The following is a 21,468-nucleotide window of genomic DNA, read 5'->3' as shown; positions in this document are numbered from 1 at the left end:
TGCTCATGAAACTCTAACTTCAAGCAATAATTAAAAAATCACAAACCATGTGGGAAGAGATTTGCATCCATTTTAAATAGGACATCCCTCATTGGGGAAATCTGATGGACTCCATGTGAACACGTGTCTCCAGGGACACGGGATCATTGAACAGGACTGGAAGAGGCCTCACAAGGTCATCTAGTCCAGCCCCCTGATCCTGGTGCTGCCATCCCTGAGTACCCCATCCCCGCCAAGCGTCCGTCCAACCTGCTTCTCAAAGTTTCCCGTCACAGAGATGCCACCGCTCCCCTAGGCAGCCTGCTCCGATGTCTGGTCCTTGTCATGGTGAGGCCTCCCCAGTGCTGGATAGAGGGGAAGAGTAATTTCCCTTGAAGGACACATGACGCTCCTGTGAATACAGCCCAGGACGCAGTAGTCTTTGTTTGCAATGAGCAGGAGGGAGAAATGGGAGACACCGACTTGTAGCTCAGGCTTGGTCAGGGCCACCTGCCCATGAGCCATGAAGCAGAGACCTGTGTCCCCCCGATATAAACTGGGGGCCGTTCGTGTTGACTGTGGGTCAAGCTGGCCTCCTCCTCTATCCGCAGGGTCAGGGGCCAGCTCTGCTCTCACCCGAGCGTGATTGTCCCTCCCAAAGGAGGACCCATGATCCACCCGGCTCTGACCACCTCTTTTGCATGGTGCATGCGGCAAGCGGGCCTCAGGTTTGTCTCCTGCTTCACAGCCGGGTGCTCAGCCTGGGCATCATGCAGAGCCTGCTGGTTTTCCTGGCCCTGGGGAGGGGGAGAAGGTGCAATGAAACACCAGGCCTTTACCCCCGCAGAGTGGCTCTGGCAGCACATGGGCTCAGCCCAGGCCCAGGCGGCAGTCAGGACCCCTCTGCACACCCCCGCCAGGCCAAGCAAGCTGACGTGCGGCTGGGGGCCTGGAGCACGGCTCCGTGGGTGACGTGACGCCCCGGGGGGCCTGAACCTCAGACACAGCCGGCTTGCTCAACAGTTTGCAGCATGGGCCCGGGACTAAAGCCCTGGACGGGGACTGGGGAGAGCTGTGCCCAGCTCAGCAGTTGTGCCCTCACTGTGCCGTCCTCTGCGTGGGGAGCAGGGCGACAGCAGCCCCAGCCTCTGCTGCGACAGCCCTTTGGGCTGTGCTGGTGGGAAGCGCTCGGTGGGACCGATGTAACATCATGGCATAAACCAATGGATCCCGCAGCATCTGAACGGACAGTGGAGGCTCCCAGTCTGGGAGATACAGGACCTCCACTGGACCCAGGGCAGGGGGCCACAAGTGGACACAGGACTCCAGATGTGGCCTCAGCAGTGCTGAATGGAGGGGAAAAATCACTTCCCTTGATCTTCTGGCAGCGCTCCTACTAATGCAGCCCAGGATGCTGTTAGCTTTCTTCACAAGGGCACACTTAATGCCTATATAATTCCCTGAATTTATGCATTTGTCTGGACTTCCCTCAAAATACATTATGACACAAGTGGCACATGCCGGCCTGGTGTGTGAGGGTGGGTGGAACTTTGCAGAGGAGCAGAGACCTCCCCCCCACCTCGAGTAGCATTAAGCCAGCCAAGAGCAATGGAGATCCTAAAATAATTAAAAAGGAGAGGTTTGGGGCATTTTGGGTTGTGTTACTGGTTTTCATGGGTCTTTCTTCTGAGAATGGGGGAAAGGGGATGATCTGTGTGGTTCCTGATACACAATGTCACCCCCATGTTAAAAAAAAGACATGCATAGGCTTCATGATTCAATAAAAGTCCCACAGTGATGGGTGGATGGTGATGGGGGCAGACATGTGCAATTAGCAAAACCCTCTGATCGTGGACCTTCCCCTAGTCAGAGACCTGTACATGCAGAACCAGTGATTGAATGATGATGATTTGGACTTTCACCCAAGTCAGGTGTGTAATTAGGCAGCTGCAATTATGACTGAGCAGGCCTATTTCAGATCAAATCTGCTCATCCTGTGTGTGGAGGCCACTAATAAAGGCACCTTAAACAGCCCATGTCGTGTCACCTGCTTGAGATCCATCCAAGTCAAATACTGAGGGTCGCAACCTGGACTGTCTGCTCCCTGGTGCACAGCACTAACAACCCCCAACTGGATTGAAGGGCAGCACTTGTGCACGGAGGTGCATGGATTCTTTTCCTGAACGAGTGTGCAGAATATGATGTACTCATCACAAAGCAACTGAATGAAACAATGAAACGTATGCTACATTCATACTTGTACATACACTCATACACTCATGTTCCTTGGCAGTCTCTTCTACCTCATATTCATCCTGCTCATCTTTGACATACAGAAGCTAGATTAAGAGCCTACAAAGAAATGCTTCTATTAAACTGCCCAAGAGCAACTGTAGTGAGCAGGAGTGCAACGCCGGCAGCCAGCCAGTCCCAGTGAGACAGGCCCAGCCCTGGCGGGGACAGGCACCCTGCACTCACCCGGCGCAGCAGCCGGGCCCCAGCAGGGCTGGGGACACGATCAGGGCTGCTGGGCCTGAGGCCACGGGCAGCAGGGCCACAGGCTGCAGCCCTGGAAAGCCAGCGCGGCCTGCAGTACCCCAGCTGGGCGACGCTGGAAGCTCTTGGTCCCGACCCTGCGCGCCTGCTTGCTGCTCTTCTGTGCTCGACCCCGGCTCCTGCCCCGGCTCTGCCCTTCGGCTCGGCCTTGGGACACCAGTTCCCAGGTAGCCCTCGGCGCCGCACCGGCCCCGCTCGCACCCTGCCCCAGCGCCTGCCCGGGCGCGGCGCCCCACCCGATCCCCGGGCTGGTGCGGGTCAGCAGACGGGCAGGGGCTGGCGCGGGGAAGGAGGCAGCGCGGCTCGGACCGGGGGGGGGAGGCCCGGGACTGACCCTGCCCCAGCGCCAAGGCCGGCCCAGCCCCGACAGCTCCCGGAGGGCTGCTGCAGCGGGGCCGTGTCGCGGTGGGGCTGTTTCAGGAGCCGGAGCCGGTGCCTGTCACCAGCCGGAGGGGAGCCCTCCGGAGCCCGCTCTTTACTGGGAGCCGGGGGCGGGTGCTGAGGTGGGGCGGAGCGAGGAGGGGTGACGGCACTGCCGGGCGGGGGGCCCGGGGCTCTCGGAGACAGGCCGGGGGCTGCACTGGCCCGGTGCGGCGGTGCCCCCGGCGCGCCGCGCACACGAGCCAGGCGGGGGTGACCGGAGCTGCAGGCTGAGCGGCCCCCACCCGCTCCGACCCCGCGCCACCTCGACCGGCGCCCCCCACGCATGCGCAACCCCAGGCCGGGCGTGGCAAGGACTAGTGTCTGCGCATGCGCCGTGAGCAGAAGGGCTGCCCAGGTCTGGCGGGGGGGGGGGGGGCAGCGCGGGGAGGGGAGGGACGGAGGCAGAGCACTCACTGCGCAGGCGTCGCTGGGCCGAGGTGTGGGGAGGGACATCCTTCAGGTGGGTTCAGAGGGAGGTGGGCGGAGTGCGGGCACCAGGGGGCGGGGAGTCACGTGGGCAAACCTGCTCGCGGAGCGGAGCAGTCACTGCGCAGGCGCCGCGGAGGGAAGGGGCGATCTTCAGGTGGGACCAGAGAGGCGGAAGCGCGGCCGGGGGGCGGTGGGTCTGCGCTGGGGGGCGGGGGTCAGGATTATTTCTGAGGAGCGAGGGGCACCGCCAGGCTGCGGGGGGAGGGGCTGTGGGTTGGGAGTGAGGGGCATTGGGCTCCCCCGGGCCGGGGGCGCAGGGGGGGACCTGGGCCCGAGGAGGACGTGGGGGCTGGGGCTGCAGGCAGGGGCAGGAGCTGTGGGGGCTCCTGGAGCAGCCCTGGTCCTGCCTGCGTGGGGGCTGCGGGGAGCAGGGGTGTCGAGGCTGGGCTGAGGCTCGGGCTGGGCAGGTCGGTCTGCGTCTCCCATCATCTGTTCTGAGCCGCGCTGCCTCCTTCCCTGCAGACCCGGCACTGAGGCCTCTCCGGGCGGAGGAAGCAGCGGTGTCCCTGGAGCCCCTGGCACCCGCCGGCCTCCCCTGCGCAGCCGGGGGACGATGGAGGAGCAGGATCCGGGCGGCGTCCAGGCAGGAGCAGCCGGGGCAGGGCAAGTCCCTTGTGTGGCCCAGGCCGGGATCGGGGGCGCGTCAGCCCAGCAGGAAGTGAAGCAGGGGCGCGAGGAGCAGCTGGTCCAGCACTGGGACATGCGGGGGAAGGAGGTGAAGCAGCCTATGCATCCACCCCATTGTGCCCACATAGCCCCCACAGACCCGACCGCTGGCACCAGGGTACAAGCTCCCCACACCAAAGACCTGGAACTGGCACATCCAGGGCTGCGCTACCGGGAGGCCAAGGGCCTGTGGGAGGTCTGCCAAGGCTGCAGCTGGTGGTGCTGGAGTTGGCCCTGGCCGTCCTGCCCCAGGAGATGAGGAGCTGGGTGTCGGGGCGCAGGGTAGAAACCTGGGACGAGACCCTGGCTGAGGGGGTTTGGCTGGGGCAGGTGGAGGATGAGGAGCTCCACGTGGGAGCATTTCACCCTGATCGTGGATGCTGCCAGCCCCGTCTCCATGTGCCTGGGAGATGTCTCCTGCCACCCCGTCTCCCAGTCCCAGCTCCCCGGTGACATGTTCCCCTTGCCTCCAGGTCACGGTGAGTGTAAAGGTCGAGGAGGTGGCCTCAGACTGGATGCAGCCCCCTGGGGCACTGCAGCAGCCTGGCGATCCCTGGCCGAAGGAGCCACGGGCCCAAACTGCGGAAGTGCCTCTGGAGGAGGCAGCACAGCGGGAGAGCCCAGGGCCTCTGACTCAAGGATTTTGACTTGATTTGGCTTAGAACACGAAAAATTTCTTTAAAAAAACAAGAACTGGGTCAGGACATACATGTTTACCCCTACATCCATGGCTGCACCCACATCCCCTGTCAGTGCAGGAAGGTGAATTTTGCACCCCTGGGTATCATGGCCCAGCCTGCAGAGCAGTGTTGCACAGAGGGATTCTGGAGAGGGCGCCGGGGGCTGGAGGCAGCTGGACCAGGAGACACTAATGGGGTAATGCTTGTGCCTGCAGCTCCAGGAGGCCTTTGAGGACGTAGCCATGTATTTCACACGGGAGGAGTGGGAGCTGCTGGAAGATGCACAGAAGGGGCTTTACCGGGACCAGATGCTGAGGAACTGGCGAGCCCTCATTTCCCTGGGTAAAGCTTTTCTGGCTTCTCCCTGCAGCCATGTCAGCGCTGACACTTACTGTCTCCCCCTCCTTCTCGGCACTCTCATCCTCATGGACTTTTCCTGTGGTTGAAATCCACATCACCCCCACAGCTCCTTGTGTGATCACTGACATCTCCAGCTTCATTTGATCTGGCCTCCTTCACCTGACCCTTCCCCATTCTTGTAACCCTGGGTGCTTCCATATCCAGCCATGTCTTGACTGTTGTATCTCCCTTTCCCTTCTCAGCGTGATTGTGTCATCTCCCAAATCTTTGGGCAGAAAAATTCACTGCCAGTTGCTCCTCAGGGAATGGCTCTGATTTCTTGTGTCCTGTCCCACAGGTGTAACACTCTGAATGTGTTCAGTTAGTGCTTTCTCCTTCTTTGGTTATGATCCAGCATAAGGTAACAGAAGTGGGCTCAGTTCAGGACTGGTGAAAATGGGTTGCCATTTCCAGAGGATCTCTGATACAGGGGTTTTCTGGCTTGTGGGCAAGGATGTGAGAGACTTACCTTGTACCAGGTCAATTTGCTTTTCTAGTGCTTTCTTTCCCCTCTAGTTCCCCTGAAGGACTTTCTTTGGAAAGGGCTCCAAGGCTTTTAGTTAGTTGTTCAGCAAAGAGCATGTCAGCCATTCCTACCTTATGGGCGTTCACATGCTGCAAAAAGTGTTTCTTTCTGCCTTCTCTTGTCTTTACCACAGACTCCCAGGACCTTTGTTTCCAACCTTACAAGTTTTCCCAGCTTGTATGCTCTTATCCCCTCTGCGATCATTCTCCCACTGGATGGGATGATTGCTTTCAGTGCCGCTGCAGTTCTTATAAATTTGTCGCTTCCCCTGCCTTACTGAGGAAGGATCCTCTCTCCCAGAAAACAGTGTCGGGATCAGGCACGTGTCCTGGATTCTGTTCACTGTTGCCAGGCTGCGCTTTAAACCTTTGCAGAGAAGAAACTTCTATTCCTTTGCCTGGAATGATGCTGATAAGACAGATGTTATCCAGGCACCAGTGTGTCCAGCATCTCCTCATTTTGGTGACTTTTTAAATAGTGAAAGCTTCATCTTTATGCTTTTGAGCACATCGCTCCATCTCCATGCCCGTCCCTGTCGTCTCACACCCATTTTATATCTCCAAGTGGTGGGTACAGTACTTTTGTTTCCTATGACCATCCCCCCCAGCACTTGAGTGACAAGGGCCATCATCTCTTGGGTCCTAAATGTCCAGCCTTCCTTGTCCTTCAGGGCCCCAGTAGACTCCTTGAGTTCATTGGATCCACTCCCCAAATCCCGGTTGGTTATTTGGCATCCAGTACCCAGTCATGAATGCTTTTTAACTGCTGCCCTGAACAGGATATTGTGGTCCCGCACCTGACTTAATCTGCCGCATTGTGCGAGGCCAGGAGGAGCTCTGGGTCTGTGATGATGAGGACTGTGGGGACATCTCAAAGTCAGAGGACCTGCTGCCAGGTAAGTTGTGACTGCCCCCTGCCCCGACTCCCCTCTCACAAATGCACCATGGCCACAGTGACAAGGGCCCTTGGACCCGCAGACCTGCCCAGCGCTGCCCTTCCAGGTTCCTGACCTCGAGTAGCTTATGTAATCGTGTGTCCAGGGAGGTGTTGTTCCCACGCATTGAAACTCCAAGTTGTGGAGACGAGCAGCCTCTCCTTTCCTCTAGACATGCACTGACACATCAGTCCAATATTGGATTGATACCAATAAAAAGAAAATGTGCTGTATCGTATATCAGCCCCATTGGGCTGGTAATTTGGCTGCTAAATACCATAACACGAGGTGAGGGTGGGCAGATCAATGCCTCCCCTGGTGATGGAGGGGGCAGGGGCAGATGCTGCCAAACCGAGGCAGAGCAGGTGCCAGGTGGCGGCATCGGTAATCGGGGAGGAGGCGGCTCCAGCCATTACTTGCACCCTGGGATAGCACAGGGTGGTTGTACGCCCCAGGATCTCTGTGGGGCTGCAGCTGTGGCTTGAACTGATGCTGAGTTGGGTTCCTGTCAGCGGGGGTGGGACTCGGAGCAGGCACCAGTGGTGCTGGGAGGATGCTGCAGGCTTGAGCCGCAGCTGCAGCCCTGCTGCTTTGCACAGATCCCGGGACTCACCCCCGCCCCCCATGTTCCACGGGTGCAAGCAGCTGCAGGAGCCGTAACTCCATTCTGTGCATGCCCCCCCCGCTGGGCAGTGCCTGCCACTGCCCTCTCACTTACTGCAGGGTGCACTGATCTGTGTTCCCCCTCTCCCCCGCATGCCCCTTCCCTCCTCTCTCCCAGCAAAATGGAGTGACCAGCTGGAGGCAGCTGAATCACATATCAGATCTGTGTCGGCCGATATGCCTCCTTAAACACCGGCTATTGGTGTCAGCCATAAAAATCTATCGGTTCACCCCTACTTTCTTCTCCCCCTAACTACAACTGCTAAGGGACAACAAAGTATACTGTTTTGATGTATAGGCACAGGCCTGATTTCCCTGGGATACCATGGTCTTAAATTTCCATCTATATTTAGCAGCACAAGTGTTGATTGTTCAGCCCAAGGTAGCTATAGCTCCCTCTCCCAAGGCATGATGGGATTTGTACTTCCCCATGGAAATCCGCGTGGTGGGGCAAAGTTCTGTGTAGGCATTATTGTAGCACAAGCAAGAGGCCTGGGGCTCTGCCTGATATCTCCTGATCAAGTTGACCTGGGACCAAGGAAGTGTTGAATCCTGGTCTCGGGCTGCATTGCACACCTCCCCAAGGTGGTGTGTTTCACAAACTTTCATGTTGCAGGGGGAAGTGGATACTCCACAGCTCGTACCCTTTGTGTTTTGTCTCTGGGCCATGAATGTCACAGAGCTCAGGACTCAGCAGGGAGTGCATGCGCAGGCTCATGCCCAGGCCTTTCTCCCGGTGCAGATTCTGCTGACATGCAGGCCATGTGGGCCTCTGCAGCAGCAAAAAGCCACACACATATTCCAATCTCCAGACCTTTCCCTGGGAGCTTGAAGGAGGCACAGCCCTGTTCCTTCCAGGAAAGTGACCCCCAGCTTTAACACCTCCCATCCCAAAGCAGGTTTTGGAGGCAGGAGGGAGAGACCACATGGGCTTTTTGTACCTTAGAGAAGCATCTGGTGCACTGTAACGCTATTCTCCCCATACCCCTGACTTCTGGGGAGTCCCAGGAATTGACTGTGCGGCTGTCTGTCCTGGTACCAGATGCTGCTCTCAGGATTGCCAGAGGTCATAGGCAAGCACTGGAGAGCAGTCCCACCAATGCACTTTGACTTCCGGAGCATGTTGTCCTATCCAAGTGGAGGGCTCAGCATCATCTCCCCTTGGACCTGCTAGTGCTGTGAGACAGAGCAGCCCCTAGAGAGACTTCTTCATCCTTTCTGCTGGTTCTGCCACTAGTCTCTTGGGCCCCTTAGAGGAGGAAGCTGTTCAGGTCCTGTCCCAAGACGTGTACCCACGTGAGTTTTCTCACAGCAGGGCCTGAGAGGATGGGGCTGACAGCTGGGCCAGAAACTCTAAGCATCTGGCTTTGACCTCCACTGAGCAGGAAACATTAGCTGGGTTCATAGACATGCCCCTCCCTCACCCCCAGCACTTGTGGTTTTTCAGGAAAAACTTGTTCTCTTCTGAAAACTTAAATGCCAAGGTGTAGTCATGCTCAGGGGCCCATCACAGCAGTATTTGGTCTGTGCCAGCCAGACAGGGAATAAGCTGGAGTTTCTCTTCCCCATGCAGGAAGGGCCTGGCTGCTGAGCAGAGTTGAGAAGCAAAGTCTTGAAGAAGGGCCTGCAAACCTGGAGCCACCCTGGACTTCCCCCAGGGGTTTAGTCAAGATGGAGTCCCTGAGACCTGAGGAAAACCAATGGCTCCAGAGCCTGGGGAGGCATCAAAAGCTGAGAGAGAATGTAGCAGTGAATCATGTGCCACCTTCCCTTGGACATGAGAGTGGAGAAAGGAGAGAATCCAGAGAGAGCTTTGGGCCCAGGGAAGGATTTGTGGAGCTGAAGAGCCGTAAGGTAAAGTTCCACCGGAAAGAGACCCTGCGTCCGAACCAAGCCAGTGGGGAGGGCCTGAGAGGGAAACAGGACGTGCCTGCCAGGCCCAGGGGCAAAGCCCACCCCTGCCCTGAGTACCAGAAAATCTTGAACTGCCCCTCACACCGGGCTCTGCCACCTGGGTGCCCTGAGCCTGGGAAGAACTTCACCCATTCCTCCAACCTGGCTGTGCACCAGCATATATATACCAGGGAGAAGCCATATCAGTGCCTTGAATGTGGGAAGAGATTCAAGAGTTCGTCCTACCTGGCTCAGCACCTATGTATCCACACAGGGGAGAAGCCACATCAGTGCTCTGTGTGTGGCAAGAGCTTCACTAGTTCATCCCAACTGGCCCGTCACCACCGTATTCACACAGGGGAGAAACCACATCAGTGCTCTGTGTGTGGGAAGAGTTTCAGCTATTCCTCCAACCTGGCCATCCACCAGCGTATCCACACAAGTGATAAGCCGCATCAGTGCTCTGTGTGTGGAAAGAGCTTCACCCAGTCCTCCACTCTGGCACAGCACCAGCATATCCACACAGGGGAGAAACCACATCAGTGCTCTGTGTGTGGGAAGAGCTTCAGCCGTTCCTCCTATCTGGTCATCCACCAGCGCATCCATACAGGGGAGGAGCCATATCAGTGCTCTGAGTGTGGGAGGGGCTTCACCCAGGCTTCCCATTTGGTTCAACACCAGCGTATCCACACAGGCGATAAGCCACATCAGTGCTCTGTGTGTGGGAAGAGCTTCACTAGTTCATCCCAACTGACCCGTCACCAACGTATTCATACTGGGGAGAAACCACATCAGTGCACTGCGTGTGGGAAGAGCTTCACTAGTTCATCCCATTTGACCCGTCACCAGCGTATCCACACAGGAGAGAAACCATGTCAGTGCTCTGTGTGCGGGAAGAGTTTCAGCCATTCCTCCAACCTGGCCATCCACCAGCGTATCCACACAGGCAATAAGCCGCATCAGTGCTCTGTGTGTGGAAAGTGTTTCACCCTTTCCTCCAGTCTGGTACAGCACCAGCATATCCACACAGGGGAGAAGCCACATCAGTGCTCTGTGTGTGGGAAGAGCTTCAGTCGTTCCTCCACTCTGGCACAGCACCAGCGTATCCACACAGGGTCGAAACCACATCAGTGCTCTGTGTGTGGGAAGAGCTTCAGCCGTTCCTCGTATTTGGCCATCCACCAGTGCATCCATACAGGGGAGGAGCCATAATGGTGCTCATAGTGTAGGAAGAGCTTCAGCCAGGCCTCCCATTTGGTCTAACACTAGCATAGCCACATGGGAGAAGCCACATTAGTGCTGTGCATGTAAGGACTTCTCTCAGTCCTTCAACCTAGCCACACACCACTATATGTGCACAAGGGAGTATCCACATCAGTGCCTTGAGTGTAGAAAGATCTTCACTATTGCATCCCACCTGGCCCAGCACAAATGCATCCACAGAGGGGAGAAGCCACATCTGTCCCCTGTGTAGGAAGAGCTTCACCAGCTCCTCTGATCTGGCCATCCCCCAGAGTATCCACGTAGAGGAAAGCCACATCAGTGCTTTGTGTGTGGGAAGAGCTTCACACATTCCTCCAGTCTGGATCGATACCAGCAGATCCATACGGATGATGAGTCATATTAGTGTTCTGACTGTGGGATGAGGCTCACCCACTCCTTCAAACTGGCTGGACAGCAGTAGACTCATACAGCAAAGCAGCCACATGATATCCCTGAATGTGGGAAGAGCTTCACCCAATCCTTCAACCTGGCCACTCCCCAGCACATCCTCACACTGGAGAAGGCACATCAGTGCTCAGAATGTGGGAAAGATTCAGCCAGTCCTCCGGCCTGGGCAGGCACCCATGCACCCACGCAGGGGAGAAACAACATGAGTCCTCTGTGCGTGAGGTTAGCTTCCACAAATCCTACCCTGGCCAAACACCAGTGCATCTGCACCCGAAAGCATCCGCAATTCTGCCAGAAGTGTGAGGAATGCTCACGGATGCCTGCCTATCCAATCGAAAGATAAGGGAGTGGGGGATGTTTATCCCAATCCCAATTCTGTTTGATTTGTATGTGGCCAGTGTACGGTTTTGGCATGAATCTCAATAAGAGATGTACATGTTCACTTGTTCATTGCCTGACAGTTTGTTCACAAGTGTAACTGGGCTGCAATTATTGTATGATTTACCTGTTCATTTCCTGTAAATTATTTTGCACATGTGGTGAGGTGACATTTATTATGCGATTGACTAGTTCATTGTGTGATCACTGGCACATGTGGCCATGCTACAGTTATTGCACTGCACAATTCATCTGTTCATTGCATGGCGATTCCTTTGTATGTGTAGCCATGCTACATGAGTCACCTGTTCATTGCATGACAGTTACTTTGCACATGTGGCCAGTCTACATTAATTGCACGATTTCCCCATTCATTGTGTGATGATTGCTTTGTACTTGTGTCTAGGCTACATTTATTGGCAGTTCACCAGTGAATCATGTAATCAACCTAACAGCAGGTGCAGGTGCGTGGAGCTCATGCTCCACTGATCTCGTTTTAGCTCACTCGGTCATCAGGGCATCCAGCGGTCTGAAGTCTGCTGCTTTGAGCAGGGGATCGGACTAGATGCTAGAGCTGTGAGCATGCCTCCATGTGCATGGAGGGCCTCACATGCCTGAGTTGTGGTGGGAACAGGCACTGGGGATTTGGCCCTGCCCCCCTGCAGTTAGGGGAGGGTAGGGAGTCTCCCTTGGTGGGGGTGAGGGGTGTTTGACTCGCACTTTCCTCTCTCCACCGGGCCAGGGGTCAGCAAGGGCATCATGATCCCCGCTCTCTGGTGCTGGGTGTCATGACCTTTGCCTCCACCACACGTCCCCTATCCGCTGCCGGTGCCAGGACCAGCTGCCAGGTGAGAGCAGAACCCGGGTGTCCGGGGTCGCTGCCTTCCCCTCCCCAAAGACTGGGGGAACCCCTATGCCCTATAGGGTTTCCCCCAGTGCATGGGTGAGGAATCTGTCTTCCCCCCCACCAAGCTTCTGGGGTGTGGGACCCCTCTTCTCCTCCCTTAGCCTGCTCCCCACAAGAGGGTCTGGCCACTGCACTGTCTCTGTGTAGGGGTCCCCATGTGGCACTGGTGTGCCAGAGGGGACAGCCACTTGTGTGCCCCTGGACCACCAGCACTGCACAGTGATTGCTGATGTGTGGTACACAAAGGAGATGCTTCCGTATAAGATGGGGCTGTGCATCTTGGGAGGACGTGTGGCCCACAGCTTGGACAACGTCACCCTCAGGCATGGGATCTATATGATGAAGAGCATGGTGCAGCAGCTCTGTGGGCACTATGAGATCAGGTGCTCTCTAAATGGCGTTCTGCCTTGCATTACTCTTGTACTGCCTGGTAAGGAGTCTCCAGCAGGGGTTGATATCGGGGTGAGGAGGCAGTGGGGCAGATACACACCTCCTTTTATCCATGCTCCTGCCAAGGGTGGGAAAAACAGGAACATTTCTATCCAGGCAGCCATGAGGGAGCCCATCTTTGGTTCCTGCTAATCTGTCCATCCTCAGGTATGAATGCTCCCTTCTTCCAGTAGTCTTGATCTTCCACTAATCAACCCACCCTTCTATAGTTGTGCTGCCCACCAGCCATTCCATTGTCTGTATCAGTGTGCACGCACGTGGGCGCACGCTGATACTTGGTTCTTGTTCACATGGTGAACACTTGCATTTTCCTGCCCTGTGTCTCTTGCATTTTCCCACCTTTTTTCTGCCGACTTCTTGCAGCTAGCGCATTGCTTGCTAATGCTTGCTTTTTCCCGCCTTTTCCCCTTGTTGAGCTGCGCTGCATCTAAACGCTGAGCGGTAGAGATTTAACTAGGCACTCGTTACTTAGGGCTTTAAATGGTTAATTGCTTAATTGTCGACTAGAGGAACTTGAACCAAACTGGGAAGGGAAACCAGTGGGGATATGAGAATATAAAAGAGGCTTTTGAGAACTGACTAAAGACAGTCGGAGTGACAACCTCGTGTGGGTGCAGAGTGGAAAGTTTTGGCATGCATAGGCAATTACATGTAAATGTGGGGGCAGGACCATGGGCGGAACAGAAGGAAACTGGGCGTGGTTAATGCTAACGAGGGTGAACTAAGAAGTGTAAATGCACGAAAGCAAGGCTGCTCTGCCCAGTATCCATGCCCGTCCCGAGTTGCCTCCCCTGGGTGTGTGCCGGGGTTTGCCCTGCTCTCCTCCAGCCAGTGAGTCTCGGGATCCCCTGAGCAATCGGGCTGTCAGATCCCCTAGTCGTTGGGCCTCGCTTGGGGTTGAGGGGAGCTCCTTGGGGAAACTGGAGGCCAAAACACGGAGGGACTCCTGCTTTCTGGCTGTTGCCTGCTCCCCCAGCCATGGTGACGCGCTCTGGATGGGCAGGGAGTTGAGGGGGAGCAGGGACATGTCTGCACAATGCCGAGCGTGACATGCTGCAGGATCTGGAGCCCTTTGGATGTGCCTCTGTCCCTGCGCTCGGCCTTCTCCCAGGGTTTGGACGCTGCCTCTGACGCTCTCCCATAAAGCATCCCAGGTCTTCGATCAGGAGCAGGCTCCAGGACAGTGGAAACCACATCCCAGGCCATACAGGTGACTGTTGGGATTTTTGTTGCCTTCTATTTCATTGTTACTAAAGCTTCAAGTTCTTTAGCGCCAGGATATATCTTCTTCCAAGTGCAGCGTGCGCTCGCTTCCCTCTTACCAAAATCGGAGGCGAGTGGAGCAGGCAGTCCTGTCAACACTTTTTTCTTCAACTTCATCTCTTCTCCTTGGCCTTTCATCGCAACTTAGCAGCTCTGAGGAGGCATTGAATGGCACAGGTAACTTTGCAGCTGCCCTTTTTGCCTGGCGAGGTCTTGCCGCACGGCTCGTGATGACTCCCGAGGTGGAAGATGGAAATCAGGTACTGGAATTGAAACCCTCCAAAATGCCGCGTGCTCGGCCACGTGGCACCCGCTGCTACTTTTAGAGCTGGCAAATCACCTTAGCTGGCAAACAGGTGTGACACCAATTGGGCGTAAATTGACCCTGGAATTGGCTTTTTTCCTAATCTCCAGAGCGAGTGTCCTCCCCGTGCGCCTGTAGCAAGTCGTGCCCTGCTGCCAGCCAGCAGCTCAACCCGCTCTTTCCCCCTCCCTGCAACCCGAAAGCCCTTGACGGTGCTCAGCAGGGTGCCCCCACATGATACGGTTTGAAGGGAGTCTGTTATCTCTGGCAACTGTGTTAGCCCTAGTAGCTCCCGTGGCTTTTAAAGCTGGCGTTGAAAGATGATTAGTGTGTCTCAGGTTGTGGTCATCAGGGTAGGAGACCATTTTAAAATCCCAACAGGGGCACAGAGCCCTTTCCCACAACCCTGTTGCCCAAAGGGGTGATTCCCCAACCTGTAGCTGTGCTGCTGGCTCCTCCTCCCTAGGTGCAGCACCCTGCACTTGCCTGCCTTGAATCCCACCCTGTTCTCATCCGCCCACCCCTGCAGCCTGTCCTGATCCGGCTGGACTCTGTCCCTCCCCTCGCCCCACAAAAGTACCGCACGACAAGGATGGGATTCGAACCCATGCATGCAGAGCACAATGGATTAGCAGTCCATCACCTTAACCACTCGGCCACCTTGTCACTCCTGGGGCCTTTTGTGCCACAAGAGGAAAAACCTTTCTCAACACAAAAGAAATGCAGCCGCGCGCACACAAAATAACTAAGTCCATCCTGTCGACCTTTTGCAAAACCAGCCCTGCAGGTAGCAGTGCTGCTGGTAGGTCTTGGGCAATTCCTGTAGTATTGAAGTGGCTGAGTCAGGTGCTGGGATCATGAAAAGGGTTGGCCCTCACCAAACCCCAGTTCCTCAAAATATTGGGGGTGGGGGTGGAAAGAACAGGTTCAATCGGTGCTTTAATGTTATTCATGTATGTGGCCCCTCTTATACCCTTATTGCTCCTTTGGCACTAGGCTTTGGCTTTAGCACCAATGGATCTCCCCCTTGCAATGATTCATGGTGCAAAGATTTGTCTCTTTTCTCTTTTTTCCTCAGGGTGCACTGGACAGGTGCTCTCAAATTCAGCCCCAGCTGATCTCGGTTGAAGCTGTTGTTTACAATGGCAAAGCGCATAACCCCATGGGGAAACTACTGAGCAGGGTAAAAGGTGTTTCACTACGTCACACGTGAACTCTCGCAGAGCTTGTTAGAAACCTCAAGGGTAAAACGAGGAAACAGAGTCCAGATTCGGCAACATTACTTAACCCTGAGGGTCACAGTGCAGCGAGACCTAAGTGCCGTGCAGAGGGATCCTGCAGGGTTTGGGGGCGCAGGCTTGGACCCAGCGTAGAGCTGGCCTCTGGCTCCCTCCGCATCTTCCTGGACTCACGTCCCCTCCACACGCAAAGAAGGAGAAGGGGACTCGCTGTGGGAGGAACATGTTCTAAGTGTTTTTCCTGGCCGGGCAGGTGACTAGAGATCTGAATTTGGCCAAAATCCACTCTTGCTTATACCCAGGAAGCGTGCGGCTGTCTGGGGTTGTGTGGGCTCACCAGAGAGCAAAACGTGGCCCATTGGCGAGACGAGGATCAAGCACCTGGTTATATTAAGCTGGCACAGTTTGGCACTGGTCCCTGGGCAAGCAGATAGATGGGAGAAGAGAAAAGACTGGGCTGTTTCCATTGCCCGAGGCATCACATTACACAGGTCCACCAAGCAGGAAAGGGCTTTTGCTAATAAAACTTAAATGAAACGAATAGCAATTTTCATAGATTTCATAGACATCAGGGCTGGAAGGGACCTCGGGAGATCATCGAGTCCAGCCCCCTGCCCAAAGGGCAGGAAGTCAGCTGGGGTCATAGGATCCCAGCAAGATAAGCATCCAATTTACTCTTGAAGGTGTTCAATGTAGGTGCTTGAACCACCTCCTGCCGGCAGACTGTTCCAGACCCTGGGGGCTCGGACAGCAAAGAAATTCTTCCTTATGTCCAGCCTGAAACGGTCTCGCAGGAGTTTGTGACCGTTCGACCTCGTCATCCCTTGGGGCGCTCTGGTGAACAGACGTTCCCCCAGATCCTGGTGGTCACCCCTGATAAACTTATAGGTGGCCATCAGATCACCCCTGAGCCTGCGCTTTTCCAGGCTAAAGAGTCCCATGGCTCTCAGCCTGTCATTGTAAGATCTGTTTTCCTGACCTCTGATCATGCGCGTGGCTCTCCTCTGGACTCTCTCAAGCTTCTCCACATCCTTTTTGAATTGTGGAGCCCAAAACTGGACGCAGTACTCCAGCTGCGGCCTCCCCAAGGCCAAGTACAAGGGGAGAATGACGACCCGGGATTTGCTCGAGAAGCATCTATGGATGCATGCCAGCATTTTGGTTGCTTTACTAGCCGCAGCATCGCATTGCAGGCTCATGTTCATCTTGTGGTCAATGATGACCCCCAAGTCTCTTTCTTCTGTAGTGCTATCCACCATAGCACTGCCGAGCCTATAAGGGTGCTGCAGGTTTTTCCTCCCAAGGTGGAGAACCTTGCATTTTTCGGTATTAAACACCATGAGGTTCTCGTCTGCCCATTTGCTGAGCTTGTCCAGGTCAGCCTGGATCACCCGCCTATCTTCTGGTGTGGATGCTTTGCTAGGAGACACTAGTTACCTATGGGCACTGTGGCTTAGCTGGTTAAAGCACCTGTCTCGTAAATAGGGGATCCTGGGTTCAACTCCCAGCAGTGCCTGCTTCTTCTTATCTCCCTGCAAGGCAATTGGGCAGCAGAAGAAATCACTGACACTTTGGTGATTTGGGCCAATGCCGAGGTGCAGTGGCAGTGCTGCCAGGGCAGGTGGGCTGATCCTCTTACCTTGGAGGAGATGGCGGTCTCTGTGGGACAGCGAGGGCACAGGCGCGGGCACAACTCCTCTGGGAGGCAGTCCAGAGTCAAAGTGAAGGCTGTGCGGCTGCTGTGAATGGGGGTCACGGAGCACAACAAGGGTCCAGAGTAGCCCACAGGACTGTGCCCTGCATGCAGGAGCTGCCCAGCAGCCTCACTCGCAGGGACCCGGGCCATGGGCAGCATATTTATTCAAGCCCCCGCAGCAGCCCAGACCTGCAGAGAAGACCCAGACGAGCCCTCAGGCCGGCAGCACCCGTGGCCAGTGTCCTCCCTGCCCGTGGCTTCCTCACCCAGTGCTGGCGCCCGGGTTGACATCTTCCCACAGCCAGGGCAGAGGACAGGCCAGGGAGGACACTGCCCAGGGGCAGCTCCAGCTCCAGCTCCTTCCAGGAGGGGTCAGTGGCCGTGGGGAGGTGGGGGGCCTCTGCCACCCAGCACTCGCAAGCAGCCAGACCACCTCCCCACCACCTCCCCAGGACCACCTGCCATGCCCAGCTGGCAAGCCCCTCGCATGGAGGATGGCGTTTAGGGGTGGGGGCCCTGTGGCCACCCGTGCCCATGCCACCTCACAGGCCCACCCTGGCTGCAGGCCTGGCTCTAGGGGTCCCACACAGGCCCCCTTCCCATCCCCTCAGCGCCCTCCCCTCTTCTCTCCCTGCCTGGCCTCGCTGTCCCCTGCTGTCACGTGCAGAGAAACTCACTGGTGGCGCGGTGATCCCCGCCTCAGCTGCGGGGTCAGGGCCTCGTAGGGTCAGGGCCTCGTATCACCGGCAGACGTGGCCCTCCAGCAGCGACGCACACGGCGCGGGAGTGTGGGACTGCCCGGGGCACCGCGGGAGCGCAGAGCCCTGCAACAGGCTCTCGTGCGCGCGGGCATCGCTGCAGTCAGCAGCAGCAGGGCATAGCGGGTGGGCACTCCTCGCCACGCTCAGACAGCTCATTGTGGCAGGACCTGGGACGTCTCAGTAGGGCACGCTCGGGGCACAGCGGGGGGTTGCCCCATCCCGCCTTTCTGATGAGACATACCGGGGAGAGGTCGGGGCCATCACCAGCTCGGTGTCCCGGACGAGCGGGAGCCCTAGTCCCTCCGACCCCGGGTGGCGTGAGCCTGCCCCCATGGGAGCAAAGTGCTTGGCGTGCAGAGAAGGGAGGGAGTTGGTCCAGGGCAACCCTGGCGGTTGCTACCCAGGGCAGCCCTGGCCTGGCGTGGGGAGGGGTCAGGAAGGCAGGCTGCCTGCAACAAGAGCCAAGCGGGCCCCCCGCCCCCATGGAGGGAGTGGGGCTTGTGCAGTGGGCACGCATGACAAGGGCTGCCTGGCTAACTTACCACGGTCCCTGGGCACCTGGACACGCACAACCCCTGATCTAAGGCTGGCGGGGTGCCCGGTCCCTGGGGATAGTGCCCGTTGTCTCCGAGAGGTTGCAGTCTCTCAAAAAGAGCCTCCGCCCTGCCTCCCCAGGCAACGAGGGATGCCCTTCCTCCAGCTGTCCAAGCTTTGAAGCGGGCCTCTGCTTTCCCTGTAACAGTCCCACAAGGAGAGGCCTGACCCTTCCCAGCCAGGGACCCTAAGGTCCCTTCCACTTTGCCCACAAATCGCCCTGACCTTCACATACACAGTCCTTTCCACTGCACCCCTTCCAGTCCCATTACCGGGCATGTCTATGTGTCATGCTGGGTTGCTGCAGCAACACACTAGTGATGTAGCACGTGCACGTGTCTACACATAACCAGCAGCTACGTCACCCCAGCGACGTGCTTCCCTGGTATAGCGCTCCGCTCAAATAACAGTGTGTCACACGTACCGGCGTACTACGGCCTGTTGTTACTGTGCCGGGATGTAATACTTGGAGGAGGAAGTACTAAACCGTGGTGCAATAACAGCAGCGCCACAGTATCACGTGTGGGAGTGTCCTCGGTGTCCTTGCTCTGCAGGTCCAGCAGCTGCGCATGGGGGAGAGGCCCCAGGTGCCACCGGGGACGCAACGTGAGGACTGGCACCCCGATGACCAGCCCTGATGACCGCGCCGTCTCCACCAGCACCAGACGTACGACGGCACCGTCCTGCTGGGCACCCGGGCACCCGCGTGGAGGAGCGGCTGGCCAACCCGCCGGCTTGGCCCCAGGTGGCAGGAGCAGGAGAGCAGAGAGGGAGCGTGTGAGCAGCAGGGGTGGGCGAGCGGGAGCAGGGGGCCAGCGAGAGGAGGGGAACCTGGCGCCTGGGGTGGAGGAGAAGCGCGTCGCCCTCCAGGACAGCGCGGTGCCGCCCAGGAGCTGCTTCTGGAGCAGACAGCCTCTGAATCCCAGCTTCCTCGACCCCAAGCACTGGAGGCTGCAAGTGGAAGAGGCACTGTGTACGACACCCCGGTCTGAGCCCGTGTGCTCGGCCTGTCAGCATCCCCGGTCCAGCACCGTGTGACACGGGAGGCTGGGCGTGCGGGATCTGTGCTCTCACCCAGGACATGGCCGTCCTTACACAGTGCTGGAAGAAAAGCATTCATTGCCCACCACTGTTTTGAGAGCACGTGGGCGCAGGCAGGGACCACTGGCCTTTGAGAAGGAAGCCCCCAGGAACCCCAGTGGCCCAATGGATAAGGCACTGGCTTTCTAAGCCAGGGATTGTGGGCTCAAATCCCACCTGGGGTGAAATTGCTGTTCTTTCCCCAAGGTACAGAGAGCAATGGCTTCCTTCCAGTTACTTTCACCAGGCTGCCGTGATTTTCTTAAGCCTCCCTTGCTGCACCTTGAGCCCATTGCTCCTTGTTCTGTCATCTGTGACCACTAAGCACAGCCCAGCCTTGTGCTACTTGAAACCACCCTGCAGGTAGATAAAGGCTGCTATCAAATCCCAATCTGTAAACCGAGTTCACCCAGCTAGCCTCCAACTTGCCCACATCCTTTGGGTACAAGTCTGAGGTGGGTGTGTCTGGCAGGGCACTTGTCCCATCACAGGGGGTTACAGACCCTGCTTGTCCTGGCTACAATCCTCTGCTGCACCCTTCGCTTCTGTCTGGAGCATCTGAGTGTGGGAGCTGCACCAGACACAGCCCAGCTGAGTAGCCCTGCCCCGCACCAGGATCTGCACCAGTCAAGGTGCAAGCAAGCAAGCAAGCAAAAATGAACCATGAAAAAATTGTGACAAAATTAATACTAATTTTTCCCCAAAAATAATCTTAATCTCCCCCTTGCTGCCCTCCAGTTCTCTCCATCCAACATCATGACCAGCATTGACCGCCTCCACCACCTCCATGGGCAGCTCTCTGTAGCTGTAGAGATTTCAGCCACGTCCTCATGCTGAAGGCCTGCCAGGGCTGCTTTGTGGCTCACGCGGGCTGTCAGGCCAGGACTGTTTCCATTACCCAGTGATGGAAATGCTGCTCTTCGCAGGGAGCCCCCAGAGCGCCCACATCGCTGGGCTGCAGAAGGAAACGCTTTGCTTTCCAGCCGGCTGTTCCCGTGCGTCCTGCGCTTGCGGCTGCCTTGCGGGTGCTGGGTGCGGTGCTCCGGCCTGACCTCGGTGCTGCTCGTGTCGGCCGCGTGCGCGCTGGGTGTGCTCTACAGACCCCGAACACATCAGCAGCGTAGGCAGGGATTTGGTGACTGAGCAACTGGGAGGCCCCATGCTGCCTCTGCCCGGCCTGAGCCACGTGCTTTGGAGTCTGAGCTCCAGCTGCCTCCACGGCTTTTCTTTCCAAGCTGACCTAACTCCTACACGTGTGTTGAGCTGTGCAGGTGCCCCAGCGCTGTCCCACTGCTGCACCAAGGGGCTTGTCCTGCTGGGGGTGCTGGCAGCCCTGGTCCCAGGGATCATCGTTCTGCATGCGGTCACCAGGAGGAAGCTTCAGTGTGACTGAGGAGAAGAGATGGGGAGGGGTGGAGGGACTGCCATCCCATCCTGCCCTTGCCCCAAACCCCTCACAGCGTTGCAGTGTCACTGGGGCAAAACTGAAAACTTTTACATCCTGGGCAGAGATGCCAGAGAGTGTCTGCATGTGTCTGTGTGTATGCGTGTGTGAGAGAGCACACGCATGCATGCATGCATGTGCATTTCTTGCCTTCTCGGGAGATTCAAAGGCCCTTGCTGCTGCAGCTGCTGCCACCACTCAGTGTCCTTTTGCTGTGGCTGCTGCTGTGGCAGTGTGGGCGCCCCAGGAGCTGCCGTTCCGGTGCCACCTCTAAACCTGAACCTGGGGCTCGCTTACGCTTGCCTCCCGCTGGTCACAGCACTGGGCCAATAGACTCGCACACTCAGCCTACAGAGCTAGGCGCTGGTCTGCCCCACGGCGTTGGCTGCGGCCTCCAGGTGCAGAGGGAGTAGCAGCTGTTCCCGACGCCCCTGGGATGGGTCCCATTGCTGGCAGGTCTGTGCTGCACCCTGG

At 57.1% G+C, this 21,468-nt stretch overlaps 1 protein-coding gene and 3 non-coding genes across 4 annotated transcripts; 3 read left to right on the top strand and 1 right to left on the bottom strand.

The window, feature by feature from the left end:
* Nucleotides 1-3,421: 3,421 nt before the first annotated feature.
* LOC149852894 (uncharacterized) lies at nt 3,422-11,418 on the top strand. The gene is made up of 5 exons (XM_090028175.1): nt 3,422-3,541; nt 3,910-4,162; nt 5,009-5,135; nt 6,497-6,613; nt 8,889-11,418. The coding sequence occupies exons 2-5, from the start codon at nt 4,001-4,003 to the stop codon at nt 10,418-10,420; spliced, it is 1,938 nt and encodes a 645-aa protein (XP_089884301.1). The 5' UTR covers nt 3,422-3,541; nt 3,910-4,000; the 3' UTR covers nt 10,421-11,418.
* A 3,347-nt stretch (nt 11,419-14,765) lies between these two features.
* On the bottom strand, nt 14,766-14,847 carry TRNAS-GCU (transfer RNA serine (anticodon GCU)). The gene has a single exon. It is a non-coding gene; the product is annotated as a tRNA-Ser (tRNA).
* A 2,014-nt stretch (nt 14,848-16,861) lies between these two features.
* TRNAT-CGU (transfer RNA threonine (anticodon CGU)) lies at nt 16,862-16,935 on the top strand. The gene has a single exon. It is a non-coding gene; the product is annotated as a tRNA-Thr (tRNA).
* Nucleotides 16,936-19,662: 2,727 nt separating this feature from the next.
* On the top strand, nt 19,663-19,735 carry TRNAR-UCU (transfer RNA arginine (anticodon UCU)). The gene has a single exon. It is a non-coding gene; the product is annotated as a tRNA-Arg (tRNA).
* The last annotated feature ends 1,733 nt before the right edge of the window (nt 19,736-21,468 follow it).

The sequence above is a fragment of the Crocodylus siamensis genome, chromosome 15 (genome assembly GCF_052110815.1).
Source record: "Crocodylus siamensis isolate JL-2025a chromosome 15, ASM5211081v1, whole genome shotgun sequence".
Classification (NCBI taxonomy): Eukaryota; Metazoa; Chordata; order Crocodylia; family Crocodylidae; genus Crocodylus; species Crocodylus siamensis.
This window is presented reverse-complemented; position numbering and strand designations above follow the sequence as displayed.

Coding starts and splice junctions, on each gene's coding strand:
- LOC149852894 (XM_090028175.1), top strand. CDS start 4,001: ATGGAGGAGCAGGATCCGGGCGGCGTCCAGGCAGGAGCAGCCGGGGCA. Junction 4,163..5,008: donor GGGACATGCGGGGGAAGGAG/GTGAAGCAGCCT, acceptor TTGTGCCTGCAG/CTCCAGGAGGCCTTTGAGGA. Junction 5,136..6,496: donor GCGAGCCCTCATTTCCCTGG/GTAAAGCTTTTC, acceptor TGCCCTGAACAG/GATATTGTGGTCCCGCACCT.